The 23833-nt window shown below is 40.0% G+C and overlaps 2 protein-coding genes across 6 annotated transcripts in view; both read left to right on the forward strand.

Moving 5' to 3' along the window:
- Nucleotides 1–4530: 4530 nt before the first annotated feature.
- On the forward strand, nucleotides 4531–22395 carry LOC116784046 (trace amine-associated receptor 2-like). Its single transcript, XM_032682226.1, is given in 5 exon segments — nucleotides 4531–5026; nucleotides 5029–5098; nucleotides 5515–5928; nucleotides 6566–6600; nucleotides 21857–22395. Coding segments are annotated over 5 exon segments (1554 nt in total).
- STX7 (syntaxin 7) overlaps nucleotides 21998–23833 on the forward strand; it is a 36846-nt gene continuing 35010 nt past the window's right edge. For 2 of the 5 annotated variants that reach the window (XR_004356254.1, XM_032683789.1), the window contains exon 1: nucleotides 21998–22102. The gene's annotated coding sequence lies outside the window, so the exon portion shown is untranslated. Of the gene's footprint in view, nucleotides 22103–22368; nucleotides 22596–23833 lie in introns of those variants that run through there. The other 3 variants (XM_032683791.1, XM_032683792.1, XM_032683790.1) reach the window with 2 other exon arrangements.

Genomic DNA, 23833 nt, shown 5'->3' on the forward strand with positions numbered 1-23833 from the left:
TCTGGCATCTCTCTGGCATTTTTTTGTGGTTGTAGGAGAAGTTTGCGAGTGAATGCGATCCCAGCTTGCTTGTGAGATAGATGGTAGTTCAAATAGAGCATGTCTCTGCAGTCTGTGCCTAGACCCTAGTGCAAAGCTACTTAGAAAACCATAGAAACCAGAACCACACTCCTGAAGTCATAAAAATTGTGGGTTAGATAAAGACAATTTAATAGGCAAAGCAAATTAAGGAATTCATCACTACTTCCTATCTGCAAGCACAACTTCAGCCATTTCGAGGAAAGCAGGGTTGGTTACTTGGGAAGACAAACACTCTAACTCTCAACATCCCAGTTCCTCCTTCTCCTAAGGTTTTATTGCTGAGCATAACATCATATGGTGTGGAGTTTCTCTTTGGTCAGCTGGGGTCCCAACCTCTTGTGCACCCCCAGGCTACGCACAGAGAAGACCTTAGGACTGTGTAAGCAGTGCTCAGTCTTAGCTAAAATGGGAGTTGCATGTGTGTTTATCAACACTGTTTTTCATCACAAATCCCAAACATAACACCAAACAAACTACTATAAATAAAATTAACCATATCTCAGCCAAAACCAGTAAAGAAGGCATCCAAACGTTGTGGCTGCACAAGATCACCACAATCTACTGAGTGTAAATGGAAATAGTAGAAGAAATTTTTAGTGTATCAACAACTCTCTGGCAAGCTAGTCTAGCCAAGATGTAACCAATATTTATTCTCTGCAGAATTGAGAAGGAGTTTCCACACACGGATTGCTGGTGACCTTCATCTATAGCTAGAAGACAGGACTCCTTGTTCTTAATAACCTACAACATTAGCCAGCTTTGTGCACAGCCCAGCTCAGAAAGTTTCAGAAATAACTTTTTCCTCTAGTGTCCTATTACCTAAAGGTGGCACTTTCCCAAAGAGCTTCCTTGCTTTCTATTTACAGAGAACCTTCTCTAGCAGAGGGACTGTAATGAAGTCCCAGGTTACTTTGTCTCATTAGCTCTAATGGCAGACACCACAAAGCTATTTCTCACTATGAGGGGGACGGACAAATGAGATATGTTAATGAGGCCACAAGGACTCTATTTGGACCCAAGACATGGATAAATAAGGACAGCACAAGAAAAATGCCTCTTGCTGCTGTCCAATCAGATTATGAGTTAGGTCTGGTGAAACAGAATACACCGCACTGGGATTTCAAAGTATCATAATGCAAATGATGCGCAAATGGTATTGTTAAATTCCTTATCAACACATTTAATTAGTGATCTTATTAAACAATTCCCAGCTGGCTACTTTTTGCAAAACAAATTATTCCCCCATGGGTGATTTCATATGTCTTAACTTCCCTGAAAACTTGTGCAAAGCAATTACTCCAGCATGATGAAAGTCTCTCATTCACCAGTAAACTTCTGTCTGTTCATTTTGCCACCAGTGAGCACCATTTGCAATGTCACCTTCCTCTCATGCTTTGTACAAAACTGACAACAAATTTGAGAGTCCTGAACTGCTGCCTGTATCCTGCCTTAGTCCCTGTAGCTCATGTTTTGGTGGACTACATCATGCATGGTGGTGCCACCTGTGTCCAAATCTCATAGCCTCTCAGGTACCAGATGCAGGAAGACAGGGAAAGAGGAGGAACACCAAGAAAGTCCCTTCTAGAAACCTCACAGAGAAATCATCACTCTAAAATGGGAGTATTTTAAACTGCAAGATAAAAAAAATACATTAGTGCAGTGTTCAAAGGAAAAATTGAGCTCTCAAAATCTATAAATATTGCAAAGTGTATGGCTTTCTTTAAATCATTAACTCATCTATGTCATGCACACTGTGCACTCTCTGTCCTCTACAATGCATTAATACCCATTCAACAAGAGGGAAAATACTGGACATAATAAAACATGACACAATGTTCTACAAAAGTCTTCTGGAGATTTTCTGCTCATCTTCATTATCTACTACTTCCATGCTACTGCACTGAAAGACTTGATTTGGAAAAAGACTATGTCTATCTGTAAGCACTTTCTGACTAATCTGTTTCCATTAGACAAATTATAAAGTTTATAAACTTCTATGATGAAATGACTGGCCTGATAGACAAGAGGAGAGCAGTGGTTATTGTCTACTTAGACTTCAGTAGGGCTTTTATAACACTGTCTCTGGTAAGATTTTCGCAAGGAAGGTAATGAATTATGGGGCTGGATGAGAAGACTATGAAGTAGATTGAAAACAGGCTGAACGGAGCAGATTGAAAACTGGCCAGGCCCCTAGGGTGCTGCTGATCATTGGCAAAAAGTCTGGTTGGAGGCCATCAACTAGTGGTGTGCCCTAAGGTCAATACTCAGTCCAATCCTCTTCAACACCTTCATTAATGATCCGGATGATGGGGCAGAATGTACCTTTTCAACTTTAACCATTCCATGATTCTGTGATTCTATGATATTTTATTCCTTTAATATTTACTGTCTTGCATAATTTTATATGGTCTTGCATAACCAGCTACATTTAATTTCCTAGTTTGTAGGATTTTCATTAAGTTCTTTTCCTCTTCATGCTGCACCTTAAATCCAACCAGCTGCATGAGTAATTGAAAATGTTTCTATGAAATGATTATGCAACAGCGTTTGTAAAACAGATTAATTTCTTAAGAGACTTGATCCACAGCATAACTTAGACAATGAGAACTCCACAGCCCACTCCTAAATGTATTGACTTCTTATTTCCCATAGGTATAGGAAAAGTAATTTTCCTCCAACACTGAGTACTCATAGCATATTGACTAAAAGGTATCTGTCAGTTAGAGAGGGATTACTGAAAACAGAGTGCATCCTATACCCTTTGGACTTTCTCAGTTACCAACGGGATCAAACAATTCATTGAGAAAGCTTGAGTTTGTCTTTTGTTCTCTATTGTTGTTTTATCGAAGGAAACCCAGAGTAATAAAAGTAGTTAGTAATAAGTAACCAAATAGTTCTCTTCAATTAATATTTAAGCCCAACATGGAAATTATGAGGTACAACAGGACTTGTCACATGACTAAGTCACCAAAAGAGCTCCCCTATATGTGAGGGTAGATAATTAATAGAACAAATAAAAATAATGGTGTTGTCAATACAGGCACTTGACTTTGTTTATTTTCAGTTGATGTAAACCCCTAAATTGCATACATATGTTTAGCTCAAAATCTACTGGGAATTAAATGTAATATCATAAAAGAAAAATAAATTCCCACCTTTCATGAATCAGAGCCAAGTTACAGAGGGGATCTGCTTGTTATCAAGATTGCAATTTTACAGGACAATAACAGAACAGAAAAATATCTACTTAGAGAATTTATTTATGGTACAATTAAAAGAGATGCATGAAGGATTAGCCTATAAGACTGACTGCCAAGATCTGTTTTCAATCTTTCGATGCACAATCTCTGTATTTTCCTCATTGTCGGGTGATACCTATTGGAAAAAAGATCAGTAGACTTAGCTGCTTCCCATATTCCTTTTAAGTGGATTAAATTGCTGTGGAGAAGAGTATCTCTTTCTGCTCCTATTTCTAAATTTGCTGTTAGTCCAAAACCAATTATCAGGAAAAGAGGTGGAAGAAATTAGTCTGGTTCTTCCCAGATAAAGGAAGAGAATTTTTTGCCCCTTGAAACTGTTCACTAGTGTATTCATTTATAACTACTGCACCTGGACTGCAGTGCAGTACAGGAGATAAGCCTCAGCCTGCCTCCACACTCTTTTTGCTGGTGGAATTATAATGATAGAAAACATATAGGGAAAGAAAAGAATATTGCTTATCATACCAGTTTTACAACTGATTCCCATGAGATATGTTCATTGCTAGTACTTTATAACGCACAGCAGGTGAGTTTATCATCATAAATAACTTGGAAAGTGAGGGTTTAGCAACTGATTTGTGTCTCTTAAGACGATCATTTAGGTTAGTAGCTCATTAACTGAAATCTTCAAGAAAGCTAAAGTATGACAGTTTGCATAGCATTCTCCTATAGAAAAAAATATCAATATTCTAAGATTAAGGAGACACAAAAATGTTACATAATATTTTCAGATTGAAGTGACTTGAGAGGTTTCTTTGTCCATGCATGTTTTTCTTCTATCAATTTAAATTTACTAATATTACAATTTATATAAAATACAAGAACGATATTTTACAAAATGCTCCAAATACAAAATAAGATTTGTATTATCATATAATTTATTGATTTAAGAGGTAATTAAGTTTACTTTCAACTGCTTTGTTTTAAATATTACTTGCAATTAATTTTATAATGACTTCCAGTTACTAGATTTCAGGTACCATTTCAGAAGAATAATTGTCCCTATGTTTAAGGTGAGAGAAAATTCCCCTCTGAATTACTGCATTTCACATAGTAATTGAGCTCATAGTATTGACTTACTTTATCTTGTATTCTCATGTTAGGATTTGGAATCTTTTGGAAACTCGTGAGAATTAAATCTACCGATGGAACTGCATCTCTAAAAGAAAAGTCTAATAAAGAATTGATTATGCTTTCTCCGAATATCTCGAGGGATTTGACTGATTGCTTCGAGTTTGGAAACAGATCTTGTCCGGAGAGCTTTAGGTCAGCAGGAGTATGAGAGGCACTATATCTATTCATAACTGCAGTCTTCATTCTCACCGTCTTAGGGAATTTGGCCATAATCATTTCCATCTCATATTTTAAGCAGCTTCATTTTCCAACCAGTTTCCTCATCTTATCCATGGCCAGTACAGATTTCCTGCTGGGCTTTGCCATTATGCCCTACAGCATGGTGAGGTCTATAGAGGAATGCTGGTGTTTTGGGATTATACTCTGCAAAGTTCATTACAGTTTTGACTTGATGCTCTGTTTGGCTTCCATTTTCCATCTTTGTTCCATTGCCATGGATCGGTTTTATGCAATCCGCCATCCTCTGCATAACACCAGCACCATGACTGTCACAACCATAAAACAAATTGTAGCAGTCTGCTGGTCAGTGCCTGCTGCTTTTGCTTTTGGTGTGGTTTCTAGGAATTTTATGCTTCTGAAATTGAGGGCTATGAAAAGCCAGTTAAATGCTTGTGCCCTATTGTGTTCAGGGGCCCGGCGGCCCTGGGCACGGAAAGGAGCGAGAGAATGGGAGCTTTGCCTGTGCGGACAGTACCATCGTGGGAGTTGAGAGGGGAGCCCCGGAACTCACAGAAGAGAAGGACAACTCTAAACCAGGACAGATGGAGCTCATCAGCCCTGTAAGGCCATCCATCTAAGAGAAGGTCACTCTAAACAAACCTACGTCCTGAGGACCTCGCTGCCACCGTCCAAGCTTGCTCGGCCCCGGCAGATGAACCTTAGGATTAAAGAGTGGGCTCAGTTCAGCACACACTGTGTCTCACCTAAAAAATCCATTGCGCAGGCTCGAAGGCCTTACCTGCATTTGCAAAGCCCTGTATCACCAACGCGCTTGTAACAAATGTGGGTGAAGACCTTTCCCAAATCTTCGTTCGCAAAGACTGGTCATGATGATGATTGTGTTCAACAAACTGTCGGGGGCTTTTTTATTTACAGTTGGTTTCTTTGCTCCTGCTTGCATTATGATAGGAATTTATGTTAAAATTTTTACAGTCTCCCAAAGGCACACATGGGAGTTGAGCCAGGCACACAGGCAGTCAAAAATTGATAAGAAACATGAGCTTTCTAAGAATAAAGATAGGAAAGCTGCTAAGACTTTGAGTATTGTTATGCTGGGCTTCCTAATATGTTGATTTCCTCATTTTTTTATAATCTTAATTGATCCATTTTTAAATTTCTCTGTTCCTGTACCTCTGTTCAATTCTGTAAACTGGCTTGGGTATTTAAATTCTTTCTGCAATCCATTAATATATGGATTTTTCTATCCATGGTTTTGGGAAACATTTCTCAAAAGGTAAAATATTTAACCAACATTTTTGTACAATAAAACTTTTATCTGAAGATCAGTCACAGTAACAGATTCTATTAGTGACAGTAGCTCTAGAAATGAAGAAACAGTGTCTTACTGGATATTCATGGTTCAGTAAAAGCCTGAAATGTATAACATGAATTTTATGAGTCAGTTCTGTAAAATTCTCTCTAATAAATCATTTATTACCTCTAACCTATCATTTCTGTTGAATTTTCTCTAATAAATCAGACTAATTTTATATGATATTTATTTATCACTTGTTTTCACTCTTAATGCCTTGATAGTGTTTTGAAAGTATGAGTCTTTCTAGAAACCCTTAATGCATTGATTTGGGTTTTTTTAATTTCAGAAATTATTTACATGCAGCCCATAAAGTCAGTATTTCATTTCATCTTGCATGTGTGCAGCTAACCTTTTTAGGGTTCACCATTAGTAATCCTAAATTGAATACATCCAGGCTCATATTGGTCTTTGTCACTCCTTGTGACAGTATAGAGTTTACTGTTATTCCCAAGCAAATAGAATGGGAGTGTAATTTTGGCTCGAAGTTGACCTTTTCCTGAAAATAATAGAATCAAGTTTTCAGCCCTTATTTCTTGTGTGCTTCATACTTGGGAAGGAGTACGCAGGAACAAGAGTATGGCTCTTACTCAGGTATGTTCTTGTCCTGTCTTTGCTTAGATGTCAGGCTCCAGATGTTATAAAATACACTTGCTGACATCCAACCACACTGTCACACTGAAATGGAACATGTGATTGAGGTCCTTGCCATGCTGAGCTCCCTCTGAAGTCAGAAAGAGGCATTGTTAGCATTCACGTTAGTTACCTGCTTAAAATGAGTTTGGCTGAGTTGTCATTACTGAATGCAGCCACTGCAATCTTTTATTGTGAATTGTACCTCTGACTTACCTTTTGTGGTATGCATACAGTGTATACTCTACCCTTATCAAACAGTGATTACCACAAAGATATCCGTGTTTATCCACTTCTTGACTTATCACATCTATACTAGGATGCCATGCCAGTGATAGCAGCTTGTTTTCTTTGCTGAGAACTTTTTTGTGGATCTGTAACACATACTATTTTGGATCTGGAGAATTCCAATTGCACACCAACTCTGAAACACTTAAGATGGCAAGGAGCTGGAAAGTCACAGACTTATCTGAGGTGTTGTGTAAGGCTCTCACTTTTCACAATAGAAACATAAACCCAAAGACTTTAAGTTGATACAAGTACTTTCTCTGTGCACGAATATCATTAGCTGAACAGACAGATCAGGGCTGGATGCAACAAAGTCTTTAGGTACCTAGAATTTGGATAATATACTGTCCCATACCATTGCTAAATGCATGCCAAGGGAGACCCCTGGATTAAACAGGAGGGCAGCAGGAGCAGTGCTCAGGGAGAGTAAGAAAACTGAGCAGCAGGTTGCTTGCAGCCAGTGACTCAGTTGGACCTGTAACACAGCCTAGCCTTGACTTTTAGAGCCTGTACAGTTGCCTCAGGTTTTTCTAGACTTAATCTGCAGTGCTTTCCTGAGGACCAGTTCTTTGGACACTGGTGAAGCAGAAGAGCGACTTTTTGCATACATTTTACGTGACAACTTAGTGGCCAGGCTACCATCTGGGATGTCACCAGGAACTCTTGGTTCTCCTTTTGGAGCTGAGCCATATGAAATACAGAGTGTTTGGGGACAGTACAGAGAGCCTACAGTATGTCAGCAACGGTAGGGAGAGGGGAGCTCCATGATCCCATTTATGTAGCAGAGATGGTGTTCCTGCCAGCTGTGCCAGATCATGTCTGCATGAAGCTCAATGCGGCTTCTTCAAAGAAACTTGATTAGAATTAGATCTAGTTTAATCTAGATCTAGTTAAAACTGGTCCATGAGGGGTTTTTCTTGAAAGCTAACAAATGATATATGTCCCTGACATCCTTCCAGCAGTGAAACCATGAGTCAAATGATGGATCACAAAAAATTATATAGAGCACTAGTCTTAGAGATAAGTATAGATCCTTTTTAAGTGTCTTCACAAAGTTTGCTGCCAGCAATATTTGCCACAGTTCTCAACTATTTTGCAGAGTTTAAATCTCTTCTGTTAGTTACACAAGAACATGTTGTGTTAATGTTAGGTGTCTGAGTCTCTAAATACACATTCAGGTATTTCTGAAAACTCTTCTAAGTATTAGATGTCTAGCTGGTGACGCACAATGCAACTGGAGATATCTTAAGTAATAACTAAATTACTTCATTAACGTGCAGCATAAATCATTCAAAGTCAACCCAATACATTACATTCTCCTATAAGAACAACATTTCTCTCAGACAGCACATCTTCAGGGAACAATTTTGAGCTATCTGTGAGGCCTCAGTGTGTCATGTCCTTCTGTGTGTTCAGTGTGTGCTCTTGGATGTTAAATGAGTATCTAGTCAGTCTTCCTACCAAACTTGCAGCTTACTAGTAGGTCTTCAGTAGTTCTTCCAGCCAAAGGGTCTTGCAGATGTGTCAGATGGTGTCATTTGGCTATTGAGCGACTTAGTGGCATGCCATGCTGTTCTACCTGCTGTTAAACTCGATGCTGGTGCTAAACCTGGTTCTAAAAAAAAACACTGCTTGGCACAAAACCTAGGGAATCAGAATAAAAGGGAATTTTTTTGTGGACCACACATGCTGGTGTCAGGAGTACCTGACATTCAGTTCAAGGGGGTACACCACTTATGTTCAGTTGCAAGTACTACAGATCTCTTAATTTCTTCCTCTCCTCTATATCAAGGTAAGTTTGTGCTGGGGTTTTTTTTCTGAAACACGTGCCTATGCATTAATCTATTTTTCCACCCTACACAGTGAAATGTTTTGACAGGAATTCTGGTCTATGTCAAATCCAGATGGTGTTCTTATTCCTCAGGGAAGCAGCCAGAAGGCTTAGGATCTCTTGTATCTTCTATTGCTGTGAATTATTCTAGCAAGAGCTAATGTTGCTCTTGGAGGATATATTTCCAATTCTGGCTTCAGGAGGGAGCTCAAGCTTCCACATCCAGGCAAACCCCTCAGTCTGAGAGCACCTCCACGGCCCTTTTCCTTTCTGAAACATCCCAGATTGAACATGTAGGACAGCAAAATATGCTTTAGAGCATTCCAGCTGGGAAATCCACACTCAGCCTCTCTCTTGCAGCACCTTGAATACCTACATTCAGAGCTGTCTTCAAAGCCAGTGATTTTTATTTTAAGAAGTGTTATATTTTTACTTTTAAATGATTTGCAACTCAGGAACTTGCAGGTATATCTGCAGTGCCTGCTTGTGGTCAGAATAGTTAAATTCACTATTTTTTCTTTTAATCTTTTCTGCCACAGCCTAAACATTGAGAAAGGATTTCCTACCCTCTTGTGGAGTCCACAGGCAAAAGCAGCTTTAACAAAAAAGTCAACAATATCTTAAATTAAGACAGGGTAAAAAAAAAAAAAAAGTTTGGGTTGCAGAAACAACAGCCGAAAACTTTGAGAAACAGATTTTTTTAATTTTGCAAGTTCTCTGTTGATTTTTATTTTACACCTTAATACTGTGGAGGACTTAAAAATATTTAGCATGAAGTTCCAAAATTAGTCCTTCAAGATTTAAATTAAAAATTTTTGGTTTAAAGGCATTAATTTTTCTATTCAAAATTAAAATATGTCAAAGAACTCAGATAAGTTCAGGCAAATTAATGCTCAATAGCCATCATACATTTTACAATTATAATGTTTTTTGACAAAAGAGACAACATTTTAATCATCTTCAATTAAAATTAAGTAAATGAAAGTAATTGTTACAAGAAACTCCTGACAAAAGGCTATACTGTACAGGCTCTAAGTAGTAACAGTAATATATTAAAGTAATCAAATTATTTTCCCTCTGGATGAGCTGCATGTCTGCCTTCATGGCTGCAGCAGCAACAAGCATCAATGAAGCATTACAGAGAACACTGACATAGAAAAGGACGTGCAGTGTCTCAAAAGACAGCCATGAATCTTTTTATCTATATATAAATCAAGAACATTCTAGTTCTTCTTGTAAGAAAGGAGGAATGTTTTCACTTTAATTTTGAATTCCACGTTTCCACCAAAATGCAGAATGGAGAAAAAAGACCACCCAAAGCAGTTTTGGATTTTAATAAAGAAAGGATACCTAAACACACAGAAAAAAAAGCAATCTGGTAGTGCTTTGGGGTGCAGACTAGACCAAGATGAAGAGGCAGAGGAAGGGAGCCTTCTGAGGAAAGAAGGGATATAAAAGCAGGTGAATATTATTTTTTTCACTCTGATTTGGCACAACCTTCTCTTGCTCCGTGCCAGCAAACGGAGGCTGTCACTGCAGTAGGTTGCAGACAATGCCAGTTGGGAGGGAGGCTGCTGGCCTCAGTCACCAGTCCCCATCAGAATTGTCCCCTACTTTAATTTCAGAGCCTGTTCTGTGACTGAAGTGCACTGACACTTCAGGTACCTGACATCAGCAGAGCTAAGAGCCAGATTTTGTTCCCTCATCCTTCAGATCAGATGTTGAGTGACAGAAGTGACTGTCACAGCACTTGTGACTGTCACATTTGTCTCTAGACCTGATGTAACACTGTAATCATGATGGTTCAAAAGCACTTCTGAAGACATAAAGATATGCTTTAAACAAATCAGAAGAGGCAAGGTTTGACTCAAAGGAAGTATTGTGTACTGAAAGACATCTTTTTCCCAAGAAAACTCTCCCCAACAGTTCTTGTTCTTCTATGTTTAAGTAATTTTGTTTTATCTGATTTTCTTCCCCAGGACTGACTGTGTTGCAATACTTTCGTGAATATCTCAAGTTGCCAAAACATGACTTCACGCAGCTCTGGAGCTCACAGCCGGTGTAATATTGGCTTGACTTTGTTGAGATTTCAGTGCCTAGAAATGCAAGGCTTGGGCTTTGCCCCTGTGCTATGTGCATGGGTAGAACCATTCTGTCCAAAATGGGGGGAAATATGTCTGTGAGTGGTTTCATCCATCATCTCCAGATATCCACTCTCTCACCAAGTTTCTGGTCTACTTCGTAGTCAAAACTGACTTTTCCTCAGTGTTATGCTATGGCCCACGTCACAGCCAGCTCCATGAAATCATGCTGGTAGCTTGGGGCTCTCCTTCAAACCCCACACATCTTGTCATGCAGTTCTGTGTAGTATCTCACCTTCCTGTAGGAGTTTTCTCTCTTGAGTGTAATTATACTATCTTTGACCAAAATTACATCCCTATGAAAGAACTAATTTTCTTAGATGGCTCATGAATTTTATTCTTGTTCGCATTTAACATGGTTTTCTCAGTGTTAAATACTAACTGGTTTGTTTAATTTTGGTTTGCTTTTTTTGTTGTTGTTGGTGGTTCTTAGGTTGGTTTTGTTGTTCTTGACTGCTTTTCTCCAATAGTTGATATTTTTACCAGCTTCTCAGCACCTAAGGACTTGTGCAAGGCTGCCTTCAGGATGGATTATTTCAGCTCTGTCTGCAGACCTATAATTTATGCTTTGTTTTATCATTTGATTCAAGAAAACCTTTGAAAATGGTCATTGCAGGTTCAATATTCAGACTGCTATTTTCAGGGTACTCTACTGCCTTCCTGTAAAAACTTGGTTACGTAGTCATATTCATTATACATTAATTAGCAACTCCTGGAATTACTTTCAGAAAACTTTGTGAATACTTATATAGGTCCTTTTATCTTTTCAATATTTACATATACTGTCACATACATTAACAGATAACCTATGAGTGTACTTACATACAGCAAAATACTACAATATCCCAAGAAATGTGCCATATTCTAGGAAATGACAACTGACAACACATACAGGATACATTATCCAGATTCTCTGCTGTGTGTACAGTCACAAGCTACATGGCCATGACACTGAAGAACCATTGCGCCCAACAGCCAGTGGAAATGCTCATGTTTAAGTTGCATGAGGTAATTATTTAGATATCATTATCTGAAAATTAGCATCCTCATCACCCCAATCTATTAACCAAACTTTCCAAATGAACCAGGAGATCAGAATGGAGCCAAAAATTTTTCCAGCTGAAAATATTCCATCATCTTTATCTACTCACGGGGCTCCAGACATGGCACGGGGAAACTAACCTCAGCCTGCTGTTATAAAGGTAATTTTTCATTCTGTAGATGAAAAATTTTTTAAATGTGGGTTGGTTTAGAGTATGATGGTGTGGTCTCTCAACAACTGCCTGTTTCTCCATGTGCTGCACTGCACTTATGAAAATTAGTTATCATCTAGGGAGGTGGGTACATTCCCTCAGAGGAACTAAAAGTTAGATATTTAAAAAGATAGTAAATCAAATATAAATTAAAAGCCCTATCATGTTTGTCAGAGGTTGCATGGTCAAAACTTCAATTCTGTCTTCCCAGTGGTTACTGCACAGTTAGGAAAGTGGTTACTTTCCCGCTGGTAGGACACCAAAGTGATAGTTGAGTGCTGCCAGGCAGCTCCTCTAGTGTGTGAGTACAGACGGAAGATGATCCTATTTGGTGATGTAGGACATTTCAGTGCATCTGGCTTTTCTAATATTTTGATAATTTTTTTTATCAGCCCATAATAATAGTGATAGTGATTTTTATTTCTTTTTGTGACAATTTAGCAGAAATCAATATCTCATTCAAGTAACAGTACCAGTAGTGAAACACTGTCCAGTCAGGGAGGAAGAAAATGTGTTTTCTACAGAGTTTGAAAGTGATGTTTGATGTCCATGGAGCAGCTGTGGACCAGAGCATCATCTCTAATCTTGCAGACCCCACAATGGACAAGAAAGAAAGGAATTGTGGGCAATTATATTGGCCATTTCTGCTTACTTTGGTGGAAATAGCAGGGACTGAGTAGTATCTGCGCAGGCCTGGGATCTGTCTGCAGGTCAGTGATGCCACAGGTGCCTGGAACAAGCAGAAGATGTTTAAATGTAGTGTTGAGGAGATCTGCTTCAACCTGCCATGCGCTCTCCTTGCCCCTTGCCTAGGGTAGTTCAGCCACTTCTGCCCTCTTTGTGCCGCTAAATAATCGCTCAGTGTAAAAAAGCAGCTTTGCATGGGCCATTTGATGCTTTCCACAGGTTGAACTACTCGGTGGCTTGTATTTGGGTATTATTTCTTCATTCATTTTGGTCTGTCAGGCTGTGAAGCACAACACATTACATCTCCCCCCCTCTTCTTTTCTACCAGCTTAAATAACTTAAGTTTCTAATTTTCTTCTAAGATAGGAATTAACCAGTCCTATTAACACATTGCTTGTTTTGGTTAGATTATTCCCAGCTGACTTTGTTTTCCTCACTGCAAACAACAGCAAAGTGGATTGGGAGCTCTGGGGAAGGACTGTATTGGTTGTCATTGCAGAACTCTTTCGCAGTCTTGGGATTACTTTTAACACCTGTTATTAATTAATTCTTCTGCAGGGAACTATTGAACCAGAGGATGTCACATTCGATATTCAATTTTTTTTCTGTGTGTATTTTGATGTTTTCTGTCACATCTTTTGCAATTCCTCTGCTTCATCACTAAACACTAAGTTCACTACAAACTGCACTTTGGGGCCAAAGTGCTTCATCAGAAAAAATTTTGCACAGAAAAAAGTGATGAGAGAGAATGTTCTGAAGATGAGGAACTATTGGGATTTTTCACTTTATTATGAGATTAATAATTGCAAATTTGTCATAATAGAAAAAAATGAGACAATAAAAGGATAATAAGATCAATAAACTGAAAGAAAAACATTTCATTTTGTATTAGGACAATCCTAGATTGAAATAAACATATGAATTGTTAATTTCAAAGATAACAGAAAAAATATCTGAATTTATTTTTTTTATCAATTTTCTGAACTAAATTATCCTTTTTTAATTCTTCTCTAATCCTTCAGCTGAGTAATTTGGACAAAGATGCTACAGATAGGGATGCCAGTGAGTCCTTTTTGCTCCATATTTACTTCCACTTTTAACATGGTTTAAGTTGCCACAGCTAACTTACAGAGGTATTGCTTCTAAAACTGATCTTATAGATGTGTCCCATATAAATAGTTGAATGGACAGAACACAGACCAATGCAATTAAAAGCAGGGAAACATAAAAGTGGAAGTTAAATAAAAGTGGGATGTAGTAGGTAGAAGAATTTCTTGTGAGTGCTTTGGACTAGAATTTTCCATAAGTTACAAGGCTTAGGGTCAAATATTGCTTTTTGTGCAAGAAATATGAAGAAAAAATACATACCACACACTATGGAGACCCCCTGTCTCAGAGGTGGGGTGTGCTACACTTAGCAGAATTTTAAACATAACAGAGTGAATATTTACTCTCCAAACATTCCCACCACTCTACAGTAATGATAAAACACCCATATACAACACAGTAACTTCTTCAGAGATGATCACTTCTCACTACTATAAGAGAGGGCAAAAGCCTGCCCTATGGGCTATATGGCTGTAATACATGTGACAGAAGATTTGGGATTTGGGCACGCTAGCTCTGTGTAGGTCATTTTAGTAAACCTACAGCCTTCTTGTACTATTATATTCTATTTAAAGATCCCAGTCTGACTCTTTTGCAAGCTGTGAGGAAAAAAGGCACAGCAAAGGGGCACTGATGATGGCCCTTTTAGAAAATCAATAATCCTTTGAAACTGCCTTGTTCTATTTTAAGGAACTCAGACTCAGAGGTTACTTAGAGATATTTAGATCTTAGAAGTTATGTGCAGGAGTTTTAATAAAAAAAGACATTGGCTATGCATGACTTCACTGCAGATTGAACTATATCAGATAGCACACTTATCCTGTTTTTCTGTGTGCTTTCCTGTGGATTACTGGGCTGCATAGTACATTCAATGAAACTTCAGTTTGAGACTGTATCCACCAGTTTTGTCTGAAGAAGGGAAGGTAAAGACAAGGAACATCTTGAGTATGATGAGCATTTTTTAATTTTGTGGTTGCATTCTTAACTTTATAAGTTAATACTTGTTAAAAAGCTCTTTTTGTTCCAAAGCATATGGATGTAAATTGTCCTTAATTGAGCCTTTTCTTAATCATGAACTGATCTCTTTTTTCATGACCAGATGAGAAGAGAGGGGAAAAAAATACAAAGTGAATCCAACAAATAATGTGTGCAGAGCTGGAGTCTGGGGTTGGGGGAAGGGAGGCAGTGGGATCTGGGCAGGCTGGCATCAGCAAGTCAGGATGATAAACAACATGAGTAGGAGTATTGCATCTCAGCTACACATAGAGGCATCCAAGAATGAAAGGAAAGCAGCAAAGACTCTTTGGGTAGGTGTAAGAGTCCATCTTTTGTGTTGGTTGCCCTTTTCTATTGACACCATTGCAGACAGACTTCTGGATTTCATTACCCCTCCAGCTCTGTTTGGTCCTAATTTGGTTTGCTTACTTCAGTTTGGTCTGCAATCCTGCATATTGTGCATTTATGTATTTTCCTACCACTGGTTCAGGAAAGCTGTGAAATTTGTCTTAACTTGTTGGATCTTTCTTTAAATCTTTGTTCAGCAGCAAGCTGCATGGTAAAATTTTGTACTATTTATAAGGGAGTTATTTTCTACCTCACTATTACGAGCATTTTATTAGGAAAAAAATAAATTGTAGTAACTCTATACAAAATTAACAAGCATACAAATAAAATTCTAATAATTAGATCTTTTTTTTCTGTTAATGTTGTGCAAACCTATCATTAGGTTTTGATGCCTTAAGGTCCTTTTAGTTTTTTGATTTTTCTAATTTTTATAAGTTTTATAAGTAGTTATGTAGTACAAGTAGATTTAGAAGCAGCAGCATTTCATTCCTTTCCCCTTAACACAGAAGCTACATAGATTACCAACCCTCTAATCCCATTCTATGCTCCCCATATCAATTCTACCCCTGAATTCCATTAGGACATGTTTAGTCTCACTCTAAGATAGGCCTGTTCTGTTTGGAGAATGCTTGTATTTTAGCCTAAACCGCAGAACACAGTCAAAAACTGGGTAACCGTGTACCCTTTGTGCTCTGAAGAAGATGAAGATTGATGAAGAGGTGGTCTCAAAAGACTCCAGCCCCAATTCTCTAGAGGCAGATCAAGGGTGGTCCAGGGCAAAAGCCAGAGGGTGGAAAAATCTCAGATTGGACAGGCAGTATTATAAATTGTAACATCTGTAACAGCGTGGGGTGTGCGTCTTGTAACTTTATGCCTAGGCACAAATTAAATCCTTTCCTTATTTTACCTTAAAAACTAAATTGTCTCAGAGTTTTTTTCTCCCTGAATTTTCTTTTTAGGCAACAGTTTGAAAGCTGTTAAAATCTTTAATGCCTCTTAAAAAAAGTAATTCCGTTGCATAGTCATCTGTATATTTTCTGAATGACAAACACTAGAAAAACAAACAGCTATAGGAAGCATGCAGCTAAGAGCAAGAGACTAGCAGATGCCCTACAGCTTACTAAAAAGAGTGGTCAGTTTTTCACTACATGCAGCAGGCAATTGGATCAGGCCCTACATGTGTAAGAAGCAGACAAAGCAATTGCACAGTAGATATTCTGTAGGAAATCAGTGCAATACAGTGATTGTTGTAGAAGCTATATATTTTAACGTATGCAATAAACTAATGGTAAAACTCTTTTTCCTCTGTTTTATCTTATTATTATGTTTTCGTACAGCAAGAACAGTTTCTTTTGCTAGTACAAAATTAGCTACATCTGTGGGACATTGTAACTTGTTCAAATATGTGCTTATTTCAAATCCTTTGTAATTTTGTCCTTAATGTTAAGACCCTGGGCAGAGAAAATATTGGCATTCAAAATAATTAAAGCTAGAACATATAACTGGAAGAAGGAGAAGAGAAGGAGAGCTTAAATGATATTTTTGGGGATGTCCTGAATACATAGTGATCATAAAATATTGGTCACCTTAAACTGTGACATTTATGAAGTCTTATACCTGGAGTTGGAGTGTAATTCAATCTCACTTCATTCTCCCACTGTCTGATGTACCCCCAGTTTGCTATATTCATTGTTTCTTTGAACATAAGCCAAAGCTGCTTCTACTGTTCCTCTGTCTACTCATGCTGTAGCATGAAGGTAAAAACCTGATACCCTACTGCATGCAGCTGTAGATTTTCTGTAATAAGGGTACCAAACCCAAGGCATCAGGCTAAGGACTGAACAGCAGAATAGGATTCTTATAAAAGTTCAGGTGCCAAATTACCACAGAAACATATGGCACCAAAGCTGTGGTACATGCTGGAATACCTAGACTGCAGGATGAGTTTTGAGATTAAGACTCTTAAATTTAATATGTACAGGTAGGTGTTTATAATTATGGTAATTGTCTAAGTCCTGATTACAACTACAGCTGGAATGGCTGTTTAAGCTCAGGTTGTAGTCAATGGGTATTCAGAGGATATGAATCACTTGCCTAATACCACCTAAGGTATCGTAGGGAACTTGAGATATCTACACAGAGAGCACCAATGAAGCAGTAGCTGAGAGCAAGGTGGGACCCATCTGGGCATCTTAAACGGTACTAGATGCTTATCTGTGGGGTACCTAACAGAATTTTTGACATTTAGCCATGTAGAAATCTGCAAGTCTCAAACTGAGTCTATCCTAGCGACATCTTAACATCTTCCGTTGGCACCTTCTGCTCTGAACTCACTGCAGCCAAATCCATAGAGAAAGGGAACATCCACTGAGGTTCTAGTTGTTTTTTGAGATATTTTCTACCAGTCCTCAACTGATCACAGAGGGTATATGCCATGAACGCATTCAATTGGTCCTCTTTTTTTTTTGAGTCCCACTGCATAATCTGTCTTTACTGTTTTCTTGTCTTCAATGGAGGTGGATGAACCTTGTTCCCTCAATGGGTGACCACTGTCTATGCTGCTATATAAATACTATGCCATAACATCTTGTGACTGTTTCTAGATCTCCTTTTTGGCTAAATAACAGGGTAAATAATGGAGAGAGGGAAAAGCAGAACCCAGAGTACTGATGTGTACAGTCACAATGGCAGAGCATACAAGTGAGCAGGAAAAGCTGCTAAAATTCTGGGAGTAGCCAAGTTTGCTTTCCTAATTTTCTGATACTACATTTTGCAAATATCCTTAAACAACATTTACCTCATCTTTGTAACTCCCCTTGTCCCCTTATCTTTGATGTCTGTTTCATTTACCTAGCCAAATTCTGTCAAGATCCCTTTGTGTGTTTTTTTTTTTTTTTATTCCACATTGTTTCAAAAAGCAATGAAGGTAATTATGAGTTGAAAATTAGGGGTAGGAGGAAGATTATGAGGAGCTGTAAAGTGAAAAATATTAATTGCTCAACAATGACCTCACTTTCCAAATGAAGATCTATTGGATTCTAACAGAGCTAGGTGCTGACCTTAAAGTCCATATATTCTCTTATTTTCAATATTTTTTCTTGTCCAGATTAGTATTTCTTTATCTGCATAAAATATTGCCTTTTAATTTTATACCCTTTATAAATGTTTATTATTTCAAAATGATCTGGCTGAAGTTAGAGGGATTATGCATTTGCAGATACTACTTAAAGACTGGGCTTTGAAATAATAATGTCAGCTCATTTCACTAATGCCTATAAAAGTATAATATGTCTTTGAAAATGAAACAGAAAAGCAAAGAAATATTTGAAAATAAGTTGCTAGTAAACTTTTTTTTTTTGAGGGGGGAAACATTATTGATATCAGGAACAGAATGTTACTCTGTTTATTTAAAACATGCTACTATGTTAATTACTGCTACTGAAGAGCAAGTACCAGTCTAAATAACATGCAAATTGTCATTCCTTTTTTTTTTTTTTTTTTTTTTTTTAACAAGTAGGTTTTACAGGCTATTCTGCAATATAATGAACCCAAAAAATTGTTCAGGCTAGAAAACCATCATCCATCATAATTATATTCAGCACTAGGTGTATTAGGAACCTAATCTCATTTCAGAGTCTGGAGTGGATGCTTTTATTAAATTACCAAACAGAGATGATGACAATAAGAGGAATTGTTGCTGATGGTGGAACGCATCAGTAACAGCCACCTGGGAAGCTCTGCCAGACAGTTTGACATCAGTACCAAATACTGGCAACATTGCTTTTCCTATCTAAAGCTAAAAGTGTGCAAGTGAAATGTGATGGCAGAGAATGAAATTGGCCCATAAGGTAAATTACAAATGACTTGCGCACTTGGTCACACCTTGAAAAGAGGACACTCATTAGGAATAAGAGGCCAGGGTTGGGCTGCTTCCACTTCATTTCATCATGCATCATGCAGGCATGGGGAGCTGCACGGAAATGAGTGCCTTATTTCTGCGTCACTGGTGGCCCCAATGCTTGTGCCACCCACGCTGCTGGGCCTGTGTGTCTGCTGGTTTGGGGCCAGGGCAGGAGAAGGAGGTGGGAGGCAGGAATACAGTCAGGAAGGTGGGGCAGATCTGGATACTGGGCTAGGAGGAAGGTGTGCTCTTTCAAAATCACACCATGCTGGTGTGGCTTAACTTCCAGTTCTTTCAGACATTATATACCATACTGTGCATGGATTCTCAAACAGCATGTGGTTGAAGTGACATCCCTTTCTTTTCAGTTTTACACACAATTACTAGAATATAATTGGCAGATACTCTGCCCTTCAGTCAATAAATATCCAGAGCATCCTCCATGGTACACTGTGACTATGCATAGCAGGGTCTCAACATTTCCCCCTTTTTTTCCCCAGAGCTTTCCCCATTTAATTTAATCGTTTGAAATCTGATCAGGCTCCATAAGAAACAGGAAACATAAATGAATACATGATTCTGAACTCAATCCCGAGTTAATGCTTGTGTGGGAAGTCTAGAGAGAAGCCAATGAAATGCATTTAGAGGCAAAATGGTGTAGCAGCACTCCCTTTCAGGAACTCTGATGATAACACTTAGAGATGGCTTCTTCACAAGGCCTGTCAATACACTATTGCTAGCAGAGGAAATTGAAGGAATTTTCCTGTTTTATTTAGAAGTGTGAAACAGGGCATGTTCTCCCAGTCAATGGCTTTCCTATAGGAGTTAACAAAAATCTTCTGAGGGCATACCATGCTCTTGGCAGTATCAGATCAATGGTCTAGTAACTTTCATAATTATTTTATGATTATATTAAAAAGCTATTTAAGTATTTTTACAGTACAAATAACATTTCAATGTAAAGTTTTTTTTATAATCCATATTTCCCTCCCAGGTTGTAACATCGTTGCTGTAACTGTTGCTTTAAATAATCATATCACAAAGATTTTTACTTATTTAATAATAAAAGGTGGATGCTGATGATAAGTGACCTAACTGCAGGTGAGGACCAGCTTTTTCTTCATAAAACACCCAGCATTCCTAGGAAAGCATTTGGATACCTCCTTTCTATAGAATGAGAATGAACATTGATCAGTAATGATTGTGTATTACTTTCCAGCCTAAAAAAAAGTACCCAAGTGGTGATCTGTAGATAAAGTATTCTCACTGATGAGGGGTCACTTCTAGAATAGGAAATACATTTTTGAAATCATATATAAAAGATGTACTATTCTCTGGAAAAAAGTTGACAGTGATCTCAGCTAAAGTTTTATAAAACAAGAGTGATTGGGCTCAATCAATGAAGTCTATATGACAAACATTTAGGATAATAATCAAGATGAGGCCTTAATTTGGAAGGGACTTGCATTATACTCTCATTAGTGCACCATCTAGTGGGATCATCTTGGATCAGCTTCGTTATGTCAACAGCATGGGGAAAACACCTGTCCAGATAGTAATACTAAAATCATTGCTAATAACCTATTAAAAGTAGATTGACCATGTATACAGCATTCCTTTAACAAAAGGGCATATCAGAATGTTTTTTTCCCTAGTAACTTTAATTCATGAAAGTGAGAAAATGACATTTCCAAGCATCAGTTAACATAAGAACTATTTGTAGGCGTCCAAGTCTTGCAGGTTAGGTTGCCTCCCCTTTCAGCATGCTTGCAGACCCATTGAGAACCATGTAAAGGGTAGTCTTGTTTTTTCAGATCTTTAGCTTCGCTCCATTGTGTTGGTAGTTTAATGGACTTTTCTATTATTATTTGATTAGGATGCTTATTAAGTTTTCACTGCTCCAGCTATTTCTAAATCTTAGCAATCACCAAGATCTATGATGAAGCAGAAACAAACTTGCACTTCTCAAATTCTGCAGCTCTTCCCTAGGTGAGGCTAGGCTCTGCAGAGGCGGCAGCATTCCCAGCAACCGGGTGCTGTGGGATGTTTGCTCTGTATTTAATGTGCACGGGGATATCCTCCAGATGAAGCAGCCCAGCCCCGGGGCTCTAGGGAGCATTTGCTCCTGACATTTTCGCTTTGAAGAAGTGGGAGCATGAGGAAGCGCCTCAGCTGCCGTGCAGGTTGAGGCGAGCCTCGGGGCTCACCTGTCTCTCCTGCTCAGGTGGCTGGGTCAGGAGGAGCCCTGGTGCCGGGGCTACTGCCCTCGCAGCCACGCGCGGCGTCCTCCTCCTCCTCCTCCTCCTCTTCCTCCTCCCGAGCCCAGTCCTGGCAGCCATGTGAACGCACCCGTCTTTCCTCCTGTTCCTGGCATCACTTGCCCCCTCTCTCAGCTGTATGTCATGTACCTCTGCTTTAAAGGCACCTTTAAATAGATCTACAGTTTCCCACTCACTTTCTTTGAAGTGTCCATTCCCATTCGGAGAAGAAATGACCCAAGCTGAAGGCGGAGCTGCAAAGCAGGGTCTTAACGTAGCAACTTCGTATTTTTCTCTGCAATATCGTTTCCTTGTTCATGTTTACCCCTTACTTCCGGATGCAACAGCATCTATTCCCTAAATTACAGTCTCCCCACTCCCTATCCCCATTTTTTCCACTCGCACAGGGTTGCCCCTCTCCCCCCGGACGCCCCCGGGCCCTCCAGCAGCGGGGTCCTCCCGGAGGCCCAAGCGGCGCCACGCCCGCCCCTGCCCCGGCCCGCCCTGCTCTGGTACCGGCCGGGCAGGGCTGTACCTCCCTTCGTCGCCGCCGTCACGGCGGGGCGGGCCGGGCCGGGTCCTACCCGCCCCTCCACGCCCTGCAGCCGCCGCCGCCCCCGCCGCGCCCCTGCGAGCGGATTCGCCGGGGCCGGGTAAGAGCAGCCGGAGCCCCTCAGGGGTGCGGGGGGTGTTCGCTGTCCCCCCGCCCGCCGGGGAAAGGGGTGACCAGGGCGGTGTCCAGCCAACCGGGAAGGGGCTGCCAGGCACGGGAAGCCCGTCAGAGGGCGGCGGGAAGGGCCGCAGCGCCCCGAGGGCCCTCGCTGGGTTCGGGCCGCCCCCCTGTGCCCGGCCCTGGGGCGAGCGGGGTGGCTGCGGGCGGGACTGGGGTGACGGGGGTGGCGGGGCCGGGGCCTCGGCGGGGGCGGTGTTGGAACGCGGTGGGTAGTGACAGCACCAGCCCCTTTCCCCTGCACCCCTCCCGGGACACCCCCGGTACCGAGGCTTTGGACTGGGCGCTGGCCGCGGTGCTCTGAGAAGCGAGTCGGGGCCTACAGCGGGTGTTTTACAGCAGCTTCTGTGGAACTGTAGGGTAGGACGCGCGCCTCCGCCGTGTGGAAGCGCTCCCCGTGCTGTTCCAGGTCCGAGGTGAGCATGTCAGCGGGAGGAAGGGAGATTATAAAAGTCACCGATGTAAATACCGACCCCGGGCCTGGCACGCCGGGCCCCTGGGCCGATGTTATCGCTACTTTCCTGGTGAATCACTCTCCACTGCATCAGGGATGGGCACTTCTGCAAACTCTGCAATTAAATGGAAGGTTTCGCTCCACTTTTCGTGCAGTGCAAGGCACTGCATCTTAAATTGAAGAAACCCAGTGATACAATCGCAGGAATACTTTGCCAGAAGCAATGTGCTCATGTGTTGTGACCCCCTCCACTGACGAACAAGCCTTGCAAAAGAGGGCTGTGCCACGGGGCGAGAGGAGCGCTCCTGACGCGTCATTATTCGGTCTTGTGCTTTGCCGGCAATGCAGCCCTTCTGCTCAGAGCTTGGAGTTTGTGCAAATACTGTTAACAGAAACGAAAGGGGACAAAAAAAAAGTTAAAATATCTTAAAATTAGAAGAAAGTGATGCTAAGTGGTGGCGTTGTTATAAACTGTGTTTGTGTTCCCTTCATGAAGATGTCTTTTGTAGTCTTATGGCAGAATATTAAGTGGCACTCTTCTTGGTGACTTGCACTGAAGTGAAACTCTTGGGGGAGGAGAAAGAAAGAGACCATGAGCTATATGTAGTTATTAGCATCCTGGTGGGCCTCAGAGAGACTCGACATCCATTGCAGTGAGATTTTGTGCAAAGGTAACTTCTCCCTTGGTGCGCTTGATCTGAGCACTTGGTTCAATGTGAACAAACTACCATTAGGGAGATTTGGGTTAGACTATCTAGCATGCCAAGTGTGCTGTGCTTCTAATCCATCTTCATTTTCCCATGAAATGATGTTTGTCTGTCAGTAGCACAAGAAACTATGCACTTTGAAACAGTCATTTCAGGTCCATTTTCAGACCTCCTGTTCCCTATCTTCCCCAATAGTTCCAGTCCGTAGTGTTCATTTTCCTATTCCTGCTTCATCATCAGGCCTTTAAACACTTTGTGCACTCCTAGGAAACATAATTCTCTTAAGGCATTTTACCAAGAACTAAAATGTTCTTTTAGGCTTGTGAAAGCATGTGATTCTTACCTACTTCATTATAAATATCAGTGTGGATGAATCAGACAATTACAAACATTTTATTTTTTTTATCTGTATATGCTAAGCATTGGTGATGCATTAGGCCTAGTAGTATTTTAGGCTTCTGGGCAGTTTAAACACTACTGCTTTAAATTGCAG

This window comes from Chiroxiphia lanceolata, chromosome 3 (assembly GCF_009829145.1).
Source record: "Chiroxiphia lanceolata isolate bChiLan1 chromosome 3, bChiLan1.pri, whole genome shotgun sequence".
Classification (NCBI taxonomy): Eukaryota; Metazoa; Chordata; class Aves; order Passeriformes; family Pipridae; genus Chiroxiphia; species Chiroxiphia lanceolata.